This window comes from Diceros bicornis, chromosome 35 (genome assembly GCF_020826845.1).
Source record: "Diceros bicornis minor isolate mBicDic1 chromosome 35, mDicBic1.mat.cur, whole genome shotgun sequence".
Classification (NCBI taxonomy): domain Eukaryota; kingdom Metazoa; phylum Chordata; class Mammalia; order Perissodactyla; family Rhinocerotidae; genus Diceros; species Diceros bicornis.
Genome location: NC_080774.1, coordinates 23,846,579 through 23,866,686, shown reverse-complemented (window position 1 = coordinate 23,866,686; position 20,108 = coordinate 23,846,579). Strand labels below are relative to the sequence as shown.

At 50.1% G+C, this 20,108-nt stretch overlaps 1 protein-coding gene across 1 annotated transcript; it reads left to right on the top strand.

Annotated features, from left to right (window-relative positions):
* Positions 1-69: 69 nt before the first annotated feature.
* SF3A1 (splicing factor 3a subunit 1) lies at positions 70-19,864 on the top strand. The gene is made up of 16 exons (XM_058531766.1): positions 70-216; positions 3,552-3,673; positions 7,977-8,184; positions 9,236-9,493; positions 11,761-11,835; positions 12,557-12,707; positions 13,015-13,208; positions 14,097-14,214; positions 14,495-14,680; positions 15,396-15,517; positions 15,621-15,866; positions 16,431-16,638; positions 17,143-17,297; positions 18,281-18,382; positions 18,497-18,568; positions 19,341-19,864. Exons 1-16 carry the CDS (start codon positions 154-156, stop codon positions 19,440-19,442), a joined length of 2,382 nt encoding a protein of 793 aa, XP_058387749.1. The 5' UTR covers positions 70-153; the 3' UTR covers positions 19,443-19,864.
* Positions 19,865-20,108: the final 244 nt, after the last annotated feature.

Sequence of the window (20,108 nt, the reverse complement as noted above, 5' to 3'; positions counted from 1 at the left end):
GACCGGAAGTGCGTCAGCCTCGCCTCCTCGGCTACGACTCGTTCGGTCGCCGCCATCTTGCGAGCTTGTCGTACTGTTGGTGAGGGGAAACTCTTTTGACGGAGCACCGCTCACCTACACCGAGGCGGACTGGCAGCCCTGAGCGTCGCAGTCATGCCGGCCGGACCCGTGCAGGCGGTGCCCCCGCCGCCGCCGGTGGCCACCGAGCCCAAACAGGTACCGCGTCCCCCGCACCTCTACCGGCAGCCCGAGCCTAGGCCTGGGCCCTCCCTCTGGCGCGGGCGCTCCTCACTTTTGCAGGAAGGCTGAGGAGGGCTTAGAGGGACTGCAAGTCCCAGGAGGCAGCGCGCTTCCTACGCTGCTTTCCGGTAGCGCAACGAGCTCACTACAACAGTGGTTCTCAAAGTGTGGTCCGCGGACCAGCAGCATCAGCATCACCTGGGAGCTTAGTAGAATTACAAAGTCTACACCCCAGACCTTCTAAATAGGAATCTGCATTTTAACAAGATTCCAGGGTGATTCATTCGAGTTTGAGAAGCACCGATCCGGCCCATCCACCGGTCTTCTGTTGCATTTGGGTTGCCGGCCCCCAGCCTTTGCCCAGTAATCTCTATAATTTCCCAGCCTGCAGGGTACATCTTTTAACGTTAATTTGCAGCATCTGTTCGGTGCTTACTCTAAGCCAGACTCGGTGCCAGGCTCCGACGTTACCGGAGTGAATGAGGTACAATTTCTGCCTTAGAGAGCTCACCGACTAGTGGGAAGCTATACGTGAATACTCAACAAATGTTTATTGCCCCGCCAGTGTAAATGATACAGTTCCAGCCAGTCCTTAAAAAGATCTCAAACAGGTGAGGAGGAAAGATGTGCATAAATAATTGCGTTATGGTGTGATTGTCTCTATAATAGAAGTATCAGGTTCGAGTAAGACAGTAATCTAATCAACGTGGCTTTGATGAGATAGAGTGGAGATTAAGGTGGGTGAAGCTCACAGGAGTGAGGTAAATTGATTTTAGGAGGATGCATAAGAGTTCACCAGGTAGGTGGTTGGGGAAGGGAAATAGCATTCTTTAATCATTCATCAAACATTTATTGAGCACATATTGTATACTAACCACTGCTTAGAGTTCAGAATACAGTGGGGAACATGACAGAAGAGGTCCGTCCCCTTTCCACAAACATGTAAGTGCCCATGTGTCCTGGCGTTTTCCCAGTCACTGGGGAAAAATAAACAAGGTAATACCAAATAATAATGCAAAGATACCAAGATAGGAATCAGATGGCCCCTCTGGTCATGGGTAAATAAACAGGTGTGGTTGAAGCACAGCATTGGATAACTGGTGGCAGGAGATGGGATTCTCAGAATTTGAACTTTGCCTAGTAGACAACGGGGAGAAAATGAAGGATATTAAGCTGGATAGTGACATTGTGTTTCAGAAATTCAGCTAGGTAGGCAGTGATGTGGAGAATTGCTAGGAGGACTGAGGATTAGTCACTTTATTAAAAAAAAAATGCTGAGGATGGGTGATGAGGCAGAGGGTCTGAGCAAGTTCGTTTCACAAAATGGCTCATAGTACAGGCTCTCCAGCCAAAGTGATGTTGGAAATTTGGTTCTGTCATTGAGGGCAGTTAAGCTCTCCATTCCTCAGTTTTGTCATCTGTAAAATGAGGATAATAAGAGGACTGACTTACCTTCTGGGGTTCTCACGAGGGTTATAAGAGTTAATATATTTAAATTGCTTAGGGGGCCGGCCCCATGGCTTAGCGGTTAAGTGCGCGCGCTCCGCTGCTGGCGGCCCGGGTTCGGATCCCGGGCGCGCACTGGCGCACCGCTTCTCTGGCCATGCTGAGGCTGCGTCCCACATACATCAACTAGAAGGATGTGCAGCTATGACATACAACTATCCACTGAGGCTTTGGGGGAAAATAAATAAATAAAATCTTTAAAAAATAATAATAAAGTGCTTAGGAAAGCATATGGTACCTATTCTGTGCTTGACAAATGTTATTATCATTGAATGTAGAGGCTGAGGAAGGGAGAGGAGGCCCAAGTTTCTGGCCTGGGTGACCAGGTACATGGTTGGCCATTCATCAGGAAAGAGGTTAGAGATAACAGTGCTCAGGAGTCAACTGGGTCTGGCTGGATAAAGCTCTGGGATGTCAATTTGGATGGGATTAGAGGTGGTACGGGAAATGGAGGATGTGGTTGTGAGTGCATCACTGAGGACAGTGTGAATACTATGAAGAGAACCAAGAACAGAATTCTGGGGGTGCTCGATGTTATAGGGCAGGAAGTGAAGGAAAGGAGCCAGGCAGGAAACTTGGAACGTATGGTGAGCAAGAAGGAAAGACAGGTGAGAATAGGGTGTGGGAGTTGAGGAGTGGAGAACTTTGTGAAGGAGTGGTCACTGGTCACAGAGCCAGATCACCACTGTAGTCAGTTTTTGACTTTGGCAAGAGCACTTGAAATGGATGAGGACCAAATGGGAAGTGAGGAAGTGGGAATGGCAAGACTGGGAGAACTCAGGGTGTTTAGCTCCGGGGCTGGGGGGGAAAGGGGGGAGGGAGAAGGCAGCAGCAGAAAAGAACGTGAGGGCAGGGGAGAAACTTGATTTTTCTTTCTTTTTTTTTGTGACGAAGATCGGCCTTGAGCTAACATCCATGCCAATCCTCCTCTTTTTGCTGAGGAAGACTGGCCCTGAGCTAACATCTATTGCCAGTCTTCCTCCTTTTTTTTCCCTTTTTCTCCCCAAAGCCCCAGTAGATAGTTGTATGTCACCGTTGCACATCCTTCTAGTTGCTATATGTGGAACGCGGCCTCAGTATGGCCGGACAAGCGGTGCATTGGTGCGCGCCGGGGATCTGAACCCCGGGCCGCCAGTAGCGGAGCATGTGCACTTAACCGCTAAGCCATAGGGCCAGCCCGAAACTTTATTTCTCTTAAGATGAGAGATTTGACCCTTCGTTTGCTAAGGAGAAGAAGCTAGTGAGGAAAGAATATTGATACTTATGGGACAATTAACGTTGAGTATTCCAGTGGAATTTCACAAAACATTTGAGCGTTGAGTGTGGTTCAGACTATGGAAGGGATGCAGAAGGAAAGGACATTCAAGGCAGAAGGAGCTGCCAGCAAGGAGTTTCCTGTTTCTTTATTTAGCAAACAATTGTTAAATATCCTGTGCTAGGCACATCCTGGGGTATGGGGATACAGACATGGCCTTCTGGATTCTGGAACATGGTTTTTCAGAATGTGGTCAGTTCCCCTCCACATCTGAATCACCTGGGCACTGGTAAAAATGCAGATTCCCGGTGTCACTGAGCCAGTCCAGCTTATGGGAGCCAAGGAGGCTGCTCTTTTCACTGGTCGCCCGGGAGAGTCCCATGCAAGCACAGTGCAGCTAAGAGAACCAGTCCTCTGGAGCAGCGGGTCCTAATCAAGGGAAGTCTATGGGAGAGAGTCGATATTCTCAGTGATACCCTAGAGGAGTCTAACGGTGGGGGTCAGCCCCAAACCAGGAACTTGAAGACCTTATTTCCTTTTCTTTTCACAGCCCACAGAAGAAGAAGTATCTTCAAAGGAAGATTCTACCCCTTCCAAGCCAGTGGTGGGGATTATTTACCCTCCTCCAGAGGTCAGGAATATCGTCGACAAGACTGCCAGCTTTGTGGCCAGGTAACATAGCTCCTTCTGTTCATGTGGGTCATGGTGGATTTTAGCACCAAAAGCTCCTGAATCCGCGCAAGGGTAACGCCTGGGTTTTTAGAGGGGGTGTTGTCAGCTTAGGCCCATTAGCTCATCTAAAACCACAGCATGGCGGCAAGGTAGGCAACGGGCAGGACTGGCGTCTCTGACATAGCATGGCAATGCAGAGTTCTAGTCACATCCAGCCCCAGAGTCACCAGGTACCTGGGCTTCCAAAAGGATCTTGAGGAGATGCCTGGAAAGCCGCTTTGTCACAGATAATGTGTGTGTCTGTGTCTGAGCTTCTGGGCTGAGGAAGACAAAAAAGGGATTGCTCATTCTCATTATTCAAGAACTGCATTCCCCAGAGCCTCAAATGACCCATGTGCAAAATGGAATGAAATGCCACCTCAGAGTCGTGAGGCAGGAGTGAGTTGTGGGACTGAATGCAGTTCAGGTACATCATACAGTGTTTGCTGTCTTCTCAGATGGCAGGGAAATTAGTCCGAGATCCTCTCATCTCTCCCCATCATAGTTATACACACACTTCCCCAGATGGAATCTTCTTGGTGGCCACTTGACTCCAAATGTCAACATATCCTCTAGTTTAGGGTAAAGTATTCCATTGGCAGCCATTAGGCCACATCCAGCCTGTAGATCTTTTGTTTGTCCTCACAGTATTTTTTTAAACTTGGATTAGTTGCCACTGTTTAAAATGTTTAAAAATAAGGAGATTGCACAATAAGTCTGGATTTCTGGCTTCTCTTTACAAACTGACCCTGAGCAGACTGCTGCCCTCAGTCAGAGCCTATGCTCTCCAGGGGCCGTGCCTTGACCCTGAGGCAGCATTCCTATTACAATACATCATTTAATAGATGGTTCCTTCCTTTCCCAACCTCCTAATAAAATGAAACACAGAAAGAGGTTACTCTGGTTGATGTCTTTCGCTGTGTCATGCTCCCTACAGGCTTATCTCATCACATCTCAAAGGCTTTGAGTAACCTGGGTATTGGGTTAAAACTGCTCTGTGCTTAGTTGAACGTTGTCAGATGATGTCAGATTTAGGGCAGCCCGTGTTGTGTTTATGATAAAAATTTAATGTCTCATAGAAACACTTATGCTTCCCTTTTTCCCCTATTTTAGAACCAGAATAAATAGGAAAAGGGTGTTGGAGGAAGAAATCACCACAATCTCACTATCAGAATAGTTGCTGCCAGCTGTTTTCACTTTTTCCTGTTTCCTTCTGGCCCTTGGCATCCTTTTTTAGATCATTGTAATACTAGTAGAGATACTTTCACATCCTGCTTTTCCTTTTCACACTGTTATAAGCGTTTTCCTGTGTTGTTCTGTGGTCTCCTGATGCTGTGCGGTCCCCTGGAGAGGATGCACCATGTGGAGGTGATGGACCTTCCTTGACTTGGCTGTCTGGTCAACATTTTCCTTCGAGGTTGTTTCCAACATTTCAATTTGGCAAATGAAGCTGTGGGGAAGTCTCTGAGCATTTTCTTTCTCTTTTAGATTGTTTCCTTAGAAGAAAATTCTGTGCAGCACATTACTGGCTGAAAGAGGATTTTTAAAGATTTCTTAAACATTTTGCCAAGTAGCTTTCCAATAATTTGGTGCCATCCTCTGCTGCCACAGAAATAAGAGTATCCAAGTTGTAGGGCTGGCCCCGTGGCTTAGTGGTTAAGTGCCCGCGCTCCGCTGCTGGCGACCCAGGTTCGGATCCCGGGCGCGCACCGATGCACCGCTTCTCCGGCCATGCTGAGGCTGCGTCCCACGTACAGCAACTAGAAGGATGTGCAGCTGTGACATACAACTATCTACTGGGGCTTTAGGGGAAAAAAATAAGTAAATAAAATCTTTAAAAAAAAAAAAAAAGAGTATCCAAGTTGCCTTAAAAATAAATCTATACATCCACATCTCTAGATCTATTTTTGACTGCAATGATTGCCTTGTAGGCTTTTCTAAAACCTGTGGTCTTGCTTTTGTTATGTTGCAATGAAGGGACAGACCAGCATCTCACTGTGGGCTGAAGGAAGCCTGCAGGACCCTTGCTTCCCTTCTTTTGGGTTCACACTTACTGAGAGAGCATGCAGTAAACATCACCAACTGAGTGTTGGTGTTTTTTTGTCCCTAGGATTGGTCTTCCCTGCATTTTTCCTGTCAGGAAACTGAAGTGGAAAATACCCTTAAAAAGTCCTACCAGCTGGGTTGAGTCAGAATCATGTCTTTTTCTGCTGAAATCTGTTCCTTGTGTTAGAGAATGTAATTCTAAAATTAACATTAAGCTAATTTAAAGCAACAGAATATCTTGGAATGCACATGCCTGCCTTTTTGTTGTTTCGTCTTTCAGATTGTTCCCAGATGTGGTGAGGTTATGGCTTAGGAGGTAGTACTAGAGGAGACAACCAGAGCCCCCTTTTCTAGCAGGCCTATGTCTGCCCTGGATGTTTGCTGGGTTGGTGGCCTAGTTTTACAGTATTTCAGTGTGCATTCACCCTCCTTTTGTGTGGTTTGCATTATTTAAGGAGGGGGAAGAATGCTTCTTCCCCAGGCATGAGGTTGCAGTTGGACTAATGCACTGTCAAATTGGGACCTCATGGTGTTAGTCACGCTGCAGGGTGTGACCAGAACTTGCAGAGGAGCTAGCCTGGGTGTTGATGACTGCCATCATGGTGCAGATTGTTGTGGTGGCTAATCTGGGGCACAGCATTGCCTGCACCCTGTCTCCTGCCCTCTCTTCAACTGACAGGGCCAGGGTGTGAAAGTCTGAAGAAAGTGGAGAGACCTGGCTGCCACCAGCCCCTGGAGCCATCCCCTGGTGGTGTGTTTGGGGCATCTCTGACTGGGCTCTCCTAATACCCAGATCATCTCTGTTTATGGAACAGCCCCTTCTAGCCTTCCTAGGAGTACAGCCCTTGCATTTGCAGGCCACTGTATGATTCAAAAAGACTTTGGCATCTCCTTAACTAATTCCATCTTCTCAATACTTGAAGGTATAGAGAGAAGGTGGTATTAGCCACATTTTACTCATGGGAAATTGAGTCAAAGAGAAGTTTGGTAACTTGATCAGTCAGTAGTGAACCGAAAACTGGACTCTGTCCATATCTTGTGTCTTTAAGGTTAATGCACTTTCTGCCTGACACAGGTGTTGTGGATGTGTGACACCTTGAAATATTACCATTGAGACTCTTTAAAAAATCAGGGTTCACTAAACATCATGAGAGGGACGTTTTTTTCATTATCCTTAAAGGCATACAAACGTGGGACATGGGGTGTATGTGGAAAACTGTCCCAGGTACAGAGAAAGATGAGAGATCTCCCTGCCGGTCTTACCACTCCCTTGTCGTCTAAATGTGCCTTACACAGCAGCACAGATCTGGGTCCTTGGAGAGCAGTGTTTCCTGTGTAGGCCTCACCCAGTGGTAAATGAGGTGATTTTAGACAGCATTTGGACAAGGCATTAAATCAGATTGTCTACATTTTCATGTTTTTTTTAATCCTTCTCGTTACCCAAACGACAGAGTCTCAGTTTGGTGGTAGTATATCTCTAACACCTCTCCAATGCTCGGTTATCCCCCTTTTTAACTAAGAGAACTGGCCTCAGTCTGAGCAAACTTTGAGCTAAACTTTAATGATATTACTTTGTTTTCATTGTATATAATTTTATGACTGCCTTTCCTTGGTATAGCCATACTGATTTTTATTTGAAGTAGTGTAACATATGCCTTCCTTTTTAAGTACTCTTTTTTTTTTTTTAAAGATTTTATTTATTTATTTTTTTCCCCCCAGAGCCCCAGTAGATAGTTGTATGTCATAGCTGCACATCCTTCTAGTTGCTGTATGTGGGACAAGGCCTCAGCATGGCCGGAGAAGCAGTGTGTTGGTGCGCGCCCGGGATCCGAACCCAGGCCGCCAGCAGCGGAGCACACGCACCCAACTGCTAAGCCACGGGGCCGGCCCTAAGTACATCTTTGAAAGTAAATAGATTTTACTAAAAGCAAAAAGCAATAGTCCAGATGGTTTTGGAAATGGCAAAACTGGCAGAGGAGCTGCAGGAATGACAGAGGTTTGGGAGACCATGTGGCAGAGGAGGCCTGGGCCAGGCTGACGGAGGCAGATGGCACTGGCTGCTGACGCTGAAGTCTCGAGGAGGACCTCTGCTGGGCTGAGGGATGTGCTAGTTTGAATGATGGGTGGTGGCACAGAGGGGCTTGAATGGGCAGTGTTGTGGGTCTAAGCAGTTGCAAGGGTTGTAGTGTTAATTTTTTTTGCTTTCTCCTCCTTCTAGAAATGGACCTGAATTTGAAGCCAGGATACGACAGAACGAGATCAACAACCCCAAGTTCAACTTCTTGAACCCCAACGACCCTTACCATGCCTATTACCGTCACAAGGTCAGCGAGTTCAAGGAGGGGAAGGCTCAGGAGCCCTCAGCCGCCATCCCCAAGGTTATGCAGCAGCAGCAGCAAGTCACCCAGCAGCAGCTGCCCCAGAAGGTTGGAGCCAGCCCTTCCCCCCTTCCCCCCCTTCCCCAGAGCTGAGAGGGAGGCCAGGACAGGGAGGGAAGGACAACGAACTCTGCTGTCCAAGCCTCATGACCACCCAGGAGGAGACGTGAGGTTTTTATCCCCATTTACAGAGGCAGACGCTGAGGCTCAGACAGCAAAGTACTGCTGACAGTTAACATTTCCTCAGCGCTGCTTGCCAAGCTCTATGCTTTAGGGGCCTTGTCTCCTTGGCGCCTCTGAGGGGCTGCATGAGGAGGCCAGCAGAGTGACCATTTTACAGATGAGGAATCGGAGGCTCAGGAAATGTGATTTATCCAAGGCCGCAGAGTCAGGACTCAAGTCCATGTTCCCAGCTCCTACTCTTTGCCTTGACCGTGGCGTGAGGGCAGTGCTGCGATGTCGCTTGTGGGCCCCTTCTTGTGCCATCTCTCCCTTCTGTCTCACCTTCCCAGGGCCCCTTCATCTGGCCTGCCCTAATACTCGGCACTAGGGACGATTGGTGTTGTCAGTGAGGACAGGAAGAGCTGGCACATTTGCCTCCTGTGTAGACCTGGACTGGGAATGACTCTTTGTTTCACTCCTGAACAATGGTGGCAAAGGCCGCCCCTTGTTTTACAATGGGAAGTAAAGGTTGAAGTAGGTTCTGAGACCTTGCATTGCAGTTTACTACTCCTAGGGCCTCAGGCTACCTCAGTCTCCTCATCTGTAAAAAGGGTTCACAGTACCTGTTTTGTCCCCCTTGTGGTTTGTGAGGAGGCCAAATGAGGTAACAAACATGGGAGTCCTCTGTCCAGTGGAGTCCTCTGTACACATGGGCTTACTGCATCCTCCATCACCCTCGGGTGGGATTTAATAAGCCGTGTTCCTGTTGGATCTTCTGTTGCCCAGTTTTGGCCCTCGATTTCAGGGCAGCAGCAGAGATACAGAGGGGCACAGGTCTGACTTGAAACCATTCAGGGAGTTGAGGCCACAGTTGGCCAAGAAATCGGTGTTCTTTCCACCTCTGTGCCTCTTGCCTCATGCTCCTTCTGCATCTTAGGTGCAAGCGCAGGTGATTCAAGAGACCATCGTGCCCAAAGAGCCCCCTCCTGAATTTGAGTTCATCGCAGACCCCCCCTCCATCTCAGCCTTTGACCTGGACGTGGTGAAGCTGACAGCTCAGTTTGTGGCTAGGAATGGGCGCCAGTTTCTGACCCAGCTGATGCAGAAAGAGCAGCGCAACTACCAGTTTGACTTCCTCCGCCCGCAGCACAGCCTCTTCAACTACTTCACGAAGCTGGTGGAACAGTATACCAAGGTGCCTGGGTGGGCCAGGGTGCTGGGCCCAGGGAAGGAGGGCATCTTACCATAAGCACTCTATCCACTCACTGTCTGGAGGGTACTGCTCCTGTGTGGGCCCCTGGGCAGATGTTAAAAATTCCAGTTCAGTGTAAAATCTTGATTTCTGTTCAGTTTTTCCTTTTAAATGCAACGTAGACTGCTGTTTCTAAAGACAAACGAAACACATGATTGATAACTGCTGTTGGGTGAGGGCCTGCTATGTGACAAGGCCAAGTGGTGCTAACTGCTTTTAAGTACACCTGAATTTTCGGTTGCCTAGCACAGGGCCTGAGAAGAAGCAAGCCCTTAATAATTGCCTCCTGTTACCTACTGTAATCCTCAAACCCATGAGGTAAGTGTTTTCCCCCCTCTTTCAAAAGTAGAAGCAGTCTCAGAGAGATACAGTCACTTACTCGTGGTCTCTCAGCTACTAAGTAGCTGTGCTTAGATTTAAACCAACATTTGACTCTAAAACCTATGTTGTTTTCACCCTAAAAAGTACCTTAAATTAGAAATGTCATTTAAATAGGCATTGGGAAACAGTAAATACAGCCAGTATTTATTGAGTGCTTACGTATGTAGCATCTTCTCATTTAATCCCTAATAACCTATAAGGTAGCCACTGTTATTCTCATTTTATAGAAGAGGAAACTGAGGCACAGAGAAGTTAACTTGGCCAGGGTCCCACAGCTAGGCATTCGCAGAGCTGGGACTTGAGATCTGGGTTTTTTATTCCAGACCCTAAGAACTTATTTATCATGCTACATTGTTGCAGTCAAGAATCTGGACAAGTCAATACTGGGACAGTCATGTGCTGTATAATGACGTGGACTGCATATACGATGGTGGTCCCATAAGATTAGTACCATATAGCCTAGGTGTGTAGTAGGCTATACCATCTAGGTTTGTGTAAGTACACTCTATGATGTTCACACGATGACGAAATCACCTAATGTCCCTTTTCTCAGAATATATTCTCGTTGTTAAGCGATGCATGACTGTATTTAAAATAATCAGATCATTAATTTGTAGCAAAGTACACTGGTACAGATCTGGCTGTGGCACGTTGTTACACACGTAGTAGTAGTAGAGGTTGTCTTCATTTTTTAGTGGCATGGTCTACACATCTGCATATCTAGAAACAATACGTAAGAAAAGATCTTACTTGAGAGGACTTGTAATGATTTCCTCTAACTTCATTCATTCTAAGCATATAACTAGAAGGAATTGTAAAAATGCGTGTGTTTAGAAAATGACCAAATCCAGAAGCTAGTAGAGTAGCTAAAATAACAGTCGTTGAAGGCCCAAAGTCAAAGGGTTACTGTAATTACACAATATCAGTTTTAAGCGCACCCTGGATTAATTTCCCCCAGTGGACTGCTTCAGGGTTAAAGGTCACCAGATCCCTCCTTATTCTGTTACTTTCCTGTTTCTTCTCCCTCAGAACTTGGGTATTGACATTTAGTCCTCTAACCTGAGGGCGCTGGTGTCTACCTCTAGCCATGGGAGACTCTAGGAGCAGATCAGTTCCTGGGCTAGAGGTACAGGGAGGATGGGGTGCGGCTGAGCTGCTTTGCCAGTGACAGTAGCTACTGTTGGGGCAGTTGGAATGACTGGCTCTTTTGAACAAAGCCAGTATTCGTTCTCTCAGCAAATATACATTGAGTGTCAGACACTGTTTCAGGTGCTGCAAATGTAGTAGTGAACAGAAGACAGAGAAATTCCTGTCTTTTTGGAGTTTCTGGTCTAGTGAGGGGGCGACAAGCAAGTGCAATGTCAATATATGTCAGATGGTGGTAAATACTATGGAGGAAGAGAAGGCAGGAGATGGAGATTTAGGGAGGTGGGGCCGGTGGGCTGCAGTCGTAAATAGAGTCATCAGGGGAGGCCTACTAGCGTGTGCAAAAGGATAAGAGCAGGTTCCCTGAAAGCAGCCATCGCTTGCTGACCGTGTGCCGCTGGGTGATCTGCCAGTGGTTTTGCATACTTTCCTCCAAATTCTTGCGACAGCGTTTTAAGTTGGTGGTGCCAACTTTAAGTGGTGGTGTCACCATTGTGTAGAGGGAAACCACATTACAGAGGTTAAGCAACTTGCCCAAAGTCACAGAGCCAGGTGGAGCTGGGTTTGGGACCCGGAATCCCATGCTCTCCCTCCTCCCGTGCCTTTCCGTAGGCCCAGGGAAGCCACCTCTTTGTCCTGTGTTGTACTACACTGAGAGTTGCTTTAACTCTTCTGTGTTTCAGATCTTGATTCCGCCCAAAGGCTTATTTACAAAGCTCAAGAAAGAGGCTGAGAACCCCCGAGAAGTTTTGGACCAGGTAAACTGAATTTCTTATAACCAGTTACTGATGGTGCAAGTTATATTGTGTGGGTTCTGTTTCATGTTTGGAAATAGTCTGTGAGGCGTACCTTGTTGTGGTCAGGCACAGAAGTGGAAGAAAGGCCTTGAGGGTACAAAAGCCAAAGAAACCTGGAATCTCTGCTCCCCAACTTTCTGCTTTGCTCTCAGCTTCACTAGGTCTCCCTCTTTTCTACCCTCGCTAGAAGCCAACTTCTGAACAGGTTCTCTGGTGACAGACGCCTTTTGAAGCCTCAGGTTTTCAGAGTCTAGAGAAGGCATATTGGTGCTGGCTGTTTTGGGTTGCTGCACAAAGGCTTTTGTTTCTCAGGCTCTCAGACTGCTGCTTCTCTTGTGGGCACTGGGTTGTCACCTAGACTTCCTGGGAGGGAGTTTGCTTCTCTCTGAGCGCAGAGTCCATCGCCAACTCAAGCAGAAAACTCTGAGGTTATAACAAATGGCTGCCTTTGCGGCCCAGACAGAAGGTTTCTGTGGCATTTAGAATTTTCATCCTGTCCAAACTCGGCCTGGCTGAAACCAGATGCAAATACCATAGTTTACTCCAGGAAGTTCCCCTTTTGGGCAGAGCAGCCTCCTGTTCTGAGGGAGATGCTGGCTTTGGTGAAGGCCGTGGAGGTGACAGCCTGGTTGGGAGCAGACCCCGATTCAGCCTAGCACCAGGCTATTTCCCATACCTTCAGGTGTGTTACCGAGTGGAATGGGCCAAGTTTCAGGAGCGTGAAAGGAAGAAGGAAGAGGAGGAGAAGGAGAAGGAGCGGGTGGCCTATGCGCAGATCGACTGGCATGATTTTGTGGTGGTGGAAACAGTGGACTTTCAACCCAATGAGCAAGGTAGGTCTGTGGCTCCAGATGGGGAGCCAGGAGCTCGGAGCCATCCCAGGAGATCTCGTACAGCTGTTCCAGGGAGCAGCAGAATCCGTCAGAGGGCTTTATTAGTGTCTGTTTCATCTTTGCACCCAGAACATTTCAGGTCTACCACATTGCCCCAATTAAATCCAATTCAGCAAATACTTGTGCCAGATCCTGGATGGGCCTCGAGATGGAGAAATCAGAGAGCTCACAGTGTGGACAGGGCAGATAGATGGGCCTTTGATAAGCAATGTCTGTATCCCTTTGACTCTGGCTTACCCTCTGCCAGGCAACTTCCCTCCCCCCACCACCCCGGAGGAGCTGGGGGCCCGAATCCTCATTCAAGAGCGCTACGAGAAGTTTGGGGAGAGTGAGGAGGTTGAGATGGAGGTCGAGTCTGATGATGAGGACGAGAAACAGGAGAAGGCAGAGGAGCCTCCTTCCCAGCTGGACCAGGACACCCAAGTGCAAGACATGGATGAGGTATACTCCTGGGAGGGCCTGCAGGATGACCTTTTCCCCTGGAGCCCAAGGAGATGGGGGTGCTCTCCACCAGAATCAGAGATCCAGCTTCCTTGTGAACCTCGAAAGGAGGCGTGGGTCCTGAATAAGGCATCTTGGCTGAGCAGCTGCCCAAGCCCAGGCAGCACAGAGCCTCTTTCCAGCTCAGGCAACAAAGATTCATTCATAGGCAAGGATCTGAAAGCTGTGCTGGCCCTGTTCTGTGACCTTCCCCCTTTGCCCAGAGGCCTTACTCCTCACCACCCCCATGCCAGCTCTCAGTTAGGGAAACCTCGACACCACATGCTTTGATCTGTTTGAGCTTAGGCCCAAATGGTCAGCAGTTCCCAGAGCTTTTCTAAGTGTAGCCTGTGCCTCCTTTTGGCCACATCTGCCCCCTTCAAGCCAGGCCCTCCAAGCTGGCATAGAGTCTCCAGAGCGAAGCTGCTCTCCTCCCCTTGGAAAGACTTTGTGTGCAGCCTGAGAAGAAGGGCCCCTATGTCTGTGGGAACTGACTTTTTCTCTCCCTCCCAGCATTGCTCCATGAGCAGCTACCATTGAGCGCAGACTTGCCCTCCGCACCCCTCCCCAGCATGTTAAGTGCCCTTGGCCTCCTGGGACTGCCTGGTGCCAGCTGCTGGAAATGCCTGGGTGGAGTGTTAACACCACGGCCCCCAGCATTCCCATTCATGCTGTGAGGAAGCAGCTTGGCCGGCTGCCGGCTGGCCTCGGCTGCCCTGGGAGGCTTAGCACATGGATGCTGGCTGGCAGGGGCCTAGGCTCCTTGCCACCCTAAGAGCCACCAGGCTCAGCTGCAGGGAGGTGGTTTCTCAGCCCCTCTCTGAGTCTTGCCATTGCTTTGCTTTTTAGGGTTCAGACGATGAAGAAGAAGGGCAGAAAATGCCCCCACCCCCAGAGACACCCATGCCGCCTCCTCTGCCCCCAACTCCAGACCAAGTCATTGTCCGGAAGGACTATGACCCCAAAGGTAGGGCCTGCGTTCCTGCCCTCATGGTTCCTCAGACCTGTTCGTTTCTAGGAGGGCTCAAGACGGCTTGTCATAAAGGCAGGGATAGCCTCTCTGTCACAGGCCTCAGGGTGGGGAATAGGCTTAGTCATCTCTGGTGCCCTGGTGCCTTGCACAGTGCCAAATACAGCATGGCACTGAGTGGATGTGACTCAAATGAATCATGCACGCATGAAACAACATCCTCTTAATCCAGGCTACCACCCAGTATTCTCATTCAAGCATCTCGGCTTCCTTTTAGCTTCCAAGCCCCTGCCTCCAGCCCCTGCTCCAGATGAATATCTCGTGTCCCCCATCACGGGGGAGAAGATCCCTGCCAGCAAAATGCAGGAACACATGCGCATTGGGCTTCTCGACCCCCGCTGGCTGGAGCAGCGTGATCGCTCCATCCGTGAGAAACAGAGTGACGATGAGGTGTACGCACCAGGTGAGGTGGGAGTTCCCCCACCCGGTCCACACCCCTTCTCTGACTCAGCCCTGACTTTGGCCCGTGGGAATCTCTAAACTACAATCAACTTGCTTTAAGCACACATAGAAAGCAACAGTTAAGGTCAACAAAAGCTTTTGAGGATAAGTGCAGCCTATGATGCTACAAAAGAACTCCCCATTTTCCAGAAAGACTCTCCCCATAGGACTCCTTCAAGGGCAAGCACCTGACGTGGATGGCGTGTGTCCATTGACATCCGAGAGCAAGATCTGACTATAGTTGGGAGGGGTGCTCATTCTTGGGGCTGTCTTAGAATGAGGGCTCTGATGGCTGGAGTACCCTGAGCACCTTGAAATGAGACACAGTGGTTCTGTGACTGCTGTGTGAGAAGCAGCATGATAGGGAGGAAACCGTCCCAGAAGCAGGAGACCAGGCTTTTATTCCTGACTCTGCTACTTGCCACTCGTGTGACCCTGTCCTCCTAATTGCTTTTCTTAAATCAAGGGGTTAGACGAGCTCTGGTTTACTGGCGTAGTGCTGATTGGGTAGCTGTCCCCAGGCTCAGAAGACAGGTGTGCTGTCTTGGGACCCAGAGTCAGCCTTGTCCCATGGGACCAGTCTCCACCCTGCATCAGGAGAGCTGCTGCCTTGTTGGAAGGGCACCTGGTTTAGTTTCTCTTTCTGTCTCCTGCCTCCATTTTGTGACTGTATCCAGGTCTGGATATTGAGAGCAGCTTAAAACAGTTGGCTGAGCGGCGTACCGACATCTTCGGTGTAGAGGAAACAGCCATCGGTAAGAAGATTGGCGAGGAGGAGATCCAGAAACCAGAGGAAAAGGTGCTGTTCAGATGGATCCTAGTGCCTTTGCTGCCCTCAGACTCCCACACTTGGGCTCAGTACCAGGAGCCCTGACAAGCTGTGGCTTTGGTTTCCCTTGCAGGTGACCTGGGATGGCCACTCAGGCAGCATGGCCCGGACCCAGCAGGCTGCCCAGGCCAATATCACCCTCCAAGAACAGATCGAGGCCATCCACAAGGCCAAAGGCCTCGTGCCGGAAGATGATACCAAAGAGAAGATTGGCCCCAGCAAGCCCAATGAAATCCCCCAGCAGCCACCACCTCCGTCTTCAGCCACCAACATCCCCAGCTCAGCCCCACCCATCACCTCAGTGCCCCGGCCACCTGCGGTAAGCCAGCAGCTACCTTGTGACTCGTCTTCTAGAGCTTGGTTCTTGGGGTTGGACACTATTGGCTGAGAAAGGCAGCTGCCGTATAGAGGGGCCCAAGTGCCGAGTGAGTCAAGTTGAGAGAGAAAGAACCCTTTAATTGGCAGTGGGAACCTCTAGCCTGATGTTGCATCTGTGTGGGAGGATTGGAACAGGGAGGGAGGCAAGTGGCAAATGTGAGAAGCAGGCTTGGGGCAGAGAAGGGCTGCAGGGCTTAACAAGTCTTCGAGGACTGCTGGCCTGTCTCCAGGAGGCTAAGTCGAGGTCAGCCTCTTTAGTGGCTCTCTCAGTGTCTGCCACGAGCAGCTGGTTGAGTCCCAAGTGGAAAGAAAGTCTCTCTGGGCCTGTCTGAGCGTAGTTCCTGTCAGAGCCTGGTGTGAGGCTGTAGTCTCTCAGTCTCAGGGGGCTGAGTCAGAGCTGTCAGGCCCCTATCCTCAAAGGCTGCAGGTGGCCAGTTGCCCTTGTGTGTTCCCTTGGAGTCCAGCCTTGGCTTCCTGTGACCTGTGGGTCCCTTCTCCCCTACAGATGCCACCTCCTGTCCGTACCACAGTTGTGTCCGCAGTACCTGTCATGCCCCGGCCCCCAATGGCTTCAGTGGTCCGACTGCCCCCAGGCTCGGTGATCGCCCCCATGCCACCTATCATCCACGCGCCCAGGATCAACGTGGTGCCCATGCCTCCCTCGGCCCCTCCTATCATGGCACCCCGCCCACCCCCCATGATTGTGCCAACAGGTCAGTGTCTCTCAAATCACTTTCCAGGCCACTGGGTCAGGACTACAGGCCAAGCACTGTGAGCTGAGCAGTGGCTGATGGTAGTTCCAGCTGGGGGTCCTGCCCGGAGGAGAGCCTTGGCTTCCCCATGTGAGAGATCCCTGAGCTGGGAGCTAGGGAGCCATGGCTCCTGGGGGAGATAGGCTGATGTGGCAGGGCTGGAGTCTGTGCACCCAGCGGGGCGAGGCCCCAAACAGGTGCAGAGGCCTGACAATGCTTGCTGTTGGCTGGCACCTGCTGCATCTGTCAGTCCTGCCCCTCATCCAGTTCCCTGCTGCTCAATCTGGGCAGCCTCCCTGGTTCCCCTGCCAGGCACCTGCTGGCTGCCGGACTCAGCAAGGAGTGGCCCTTCACACCTCTGGGAGAAATGGGAAACCTTTGCATTCTCCTCTCTCACTTCTCATCAGTCCTGAGTCCTGGGCCCCTTCCCCCGACTCATGTGGCTGTTTATTCCTGTTCTTGCAGCCTTTGTGCCAGCTCCACCTGTGGCACCTGTCCCAGCTCCAGCCCCAATGCCCCCTGTCCACCCCCCACCTCCCATGGAAGATGAGCCTGCCTCCAAGAAACTGAAGACAGAGGACAGCCTCATGCCTGAAGAGGAGTTCTTACGCAGAAACAAGGTATGTGATCCCAGAGTGCTGCCTGTGGCCTGGAGTGTCTAACTGGAGGGTCCAGTCCAGTCCCGCCCCAGTCACACACTCCCTGACTCACCCTATTCTGCTCCCATGGTTTTGGCTTCCAGGGCTTGGGTCAGCCGTTGGAGGCCTGTGAGGGCTTCTGGGCACACACTAGATGTGGGTGTGAACTATTGTCGTAGAGGTCAGCCGAGAGACGAAGCTGCACAGGCAGCAGGTCTCAGGTGCCAAAGGGGCCTTGGACAGTGGAGAAAATCCTGGGTGCAGTTGTTAATTTCTTTGAGGCCGTCCCCTCCAGCTTCAGCCGCTAAGATGTCTGCATGTTGTGGAGGATGCTGTTTGGGTGCTAGAAATGATGGGAGGTGGGAACCTTGGCACTCCTGGTCCCTGGGGAAGCTGTTACGCTCCAGTGAGGAGGCAGAAACAGTCCCAGCCCCATTTCACCAATGCATTTAACCAAATCTTTTTTTTTCTTTTTTTCTTGATAGTAGTTCCCATTTTTTGAGTACCTACTCAAGTGCCAGGGTAGAGCTGTGCATTTTATGGGCACTTGTCCATTTAATGCTCACAATGCTGTGCAGCAGTTGTGATCAACCGCTTTACAGACGTGGCATTGAAGCTCAGAGACACCTAGTTAGCAGGGAAGCTGAGTGGGGGACCCAGGTCTTCTGACCTTGCAGTTCATGTTCTTTCCCCCTGTGGTGCTTCTTGGGGTTGGCAGAGCATTTTCATGTCACTTCTTCAGCTCCAGGCTCACCAAGAGACAGGATAAGGGATCATTTTAAAGAAACCAAATCTTGGAAAGGGGGAGTGACTTGTGCCCCATCACAGCGTCAGTCGTGAATCAGGGCAGAGTCCAGGAGCCCAGATGGATGGATGACATTGTCTAGACTGGATCAGGAATAGGAGAGCCGAGTTCCTGATTGGCTCAGGGCTCTCCGGGCATAATCGCTACCTCCTGTTTGCAGGGTCCCGTGTCCATCAAAGTCCAAGTGCCCAACATGCAGGATAAGACGGAATGGAAACTGAACGGACAGGTGCTGGTCTTCACCCTCCCACTCACAGACCAGGTATGAGTTGTTGCTGCCAACTGGCATCAGGTGCAATGGAACCAAGGGGTCAGGGGGCAGCTTCTTTCAGCTGACCTTAGCAAGGGAGTGAATGACCTCTCCTTGGTCCCACAGGTCTCTGTCATCAAGGTGAAGATTCACGAAGCCACAGGCATGCCTGCAGGGAAACAGAAGCTGCAGTATGAGGTGAGTTAGGTGTCTGTGGTCCTGCCCCTTGGGTCCCAATGCCTCTGTCGTCCCAAAAGCTGAATCCTCTGTGGAATCAAAGGAATGGAGAGACACCTGGGTGTGGCCATCTGTGTCCATCCTAGAAGTCATGATGCTGGCTAAGAGTACCAGAGCAGGTTAGCCTGACAGGGTGCAGCTCTGGCAGGGTCACGATACGGTCTTATATGGGGTCCAGAAAATCCTCTGCCTCAAGGACTAGGGTGGACATCTGGGGACAAGACTTGGGAGTGCTCTAGTGGGTTTCTGGCCCAGTGGTAGAGCCATCCCAGCCAGTGTGGTCTCAGGTAGCCTCTTCATGCATGGGCACAGAGGTGATAGTCCAGCTCAGCCTGGTGCCCACCAAGTCACACGGGGCCTCTGTGTTCTCCTTCTTTGGACTTTGACAAATTCCGGGTCTGGTCCTCAGTTTCCTGCTCTGTAAAATGAAACTGTTGGACTAGGTGATCTCTGAAGGTTATGATTTGAGAATCAAAATTCCGTGGGGTTGGTCAGGGCCAGCTTCTTGGGGATTTGACAAAGGGGAAGAACATGGCTGGTAGGAAGGAAGGAAAAGCAAAGCATTCTTGGAGGAACCAGAGACCCTTCAATCCCACCCTATGCCACTCCCCCACCCCCGCTGCCCCGCCTTCCTTCACTGAGTTCAGAAGGAACAGACGTTGGGAGTAGCGAGGCTGTGCAGTGTGCTCAAGGCCAGATTGCCCCATGCTAAGGCACACTGTCTGTTTTCCAGGGCATCTTCATCAAGGATTCCAACTCACTGGCTTACTACAACATGGCCAATGGCGCCGTCATCCACCTGGCCCTCAAGGAGAGAGGCGGGAGGAAGAAATAGAAGAGAGAAACCTGCTGTCAGGTCCCAGCCACTGGCGTTTTGCCTCTCCTGTCCCCCACCCCCTGCCCCAGACCCAGGAGCCCCTGCCTTGAACATTTATTTCCCTCTTACTAAGTTTGGAAATTCAGATTGTCCTGCAGAGTTTCCTTCTCCCCACCCGCTCCCCACGTTGATAAGAGAGGGCTTTCTAAGCCAGTCTTCTCCCCAGTGGTCTCTGGAATTCCTTCGTGTTTGGGTCTTGATTTGAGGACATTCATTTCTCTAGGCAGCGCTTTAGGAAATGTGAACCCAGGGATGTCCTGCGAGGTAGTGTCATAGTGCCAAGTGGCATTTGGCTGATAGAATATAGTTATCATCATCATTAATCATTTTGTATTTTGCCATGGGCTATCTAATAAAGCTCTTGGATCCTTCTTGTGAAATCAGTGTCATAAGACTTGTCCCTTGGCCCCCTGCACCCTGTCCAGACCCAAGGCGGTGGGAGCATGGCACAGTGCCTTGTGGCTCCACTTCTGCTCTGAGGAATGCTCTGCTCTGAGACTTCTAACTAAATTCTTGCTGCCATCAAGTCTTCTATGAATCTTTCTTAGAAATACATAATTTTATTGCCCTTTTAAGACTTTTGGACCCTCTAAAGTCATAGCCCGGCCTGTTTGACAGACTAAT

Excerpts from the sequence above, each read along its gene's own strand:
- SF3A1 (XM_058531766.1), top strand. The coding sequence starts at position 154 with ATGCCGGCCGGACCCGTGCAGGCGGTGCCCCCGCCGCCGCCGGTGGCC. Across the intron at positions 15,867-16,430 it reads CAGTGCCCCGGCCACCTGCG|ATGCCACCTCCTGTCCGTAC; the intron begins GTAAGCCAGCAG and ends TCTCCCCTACAG. Across the intron at positions 18,383-18,496 it reads CCCTCCCACTCACAGACCAG|GTCTCTGTCATCAAGGTGAA; the intron begins GTATGAGTTGTT and ends TTGGTCCCACAG.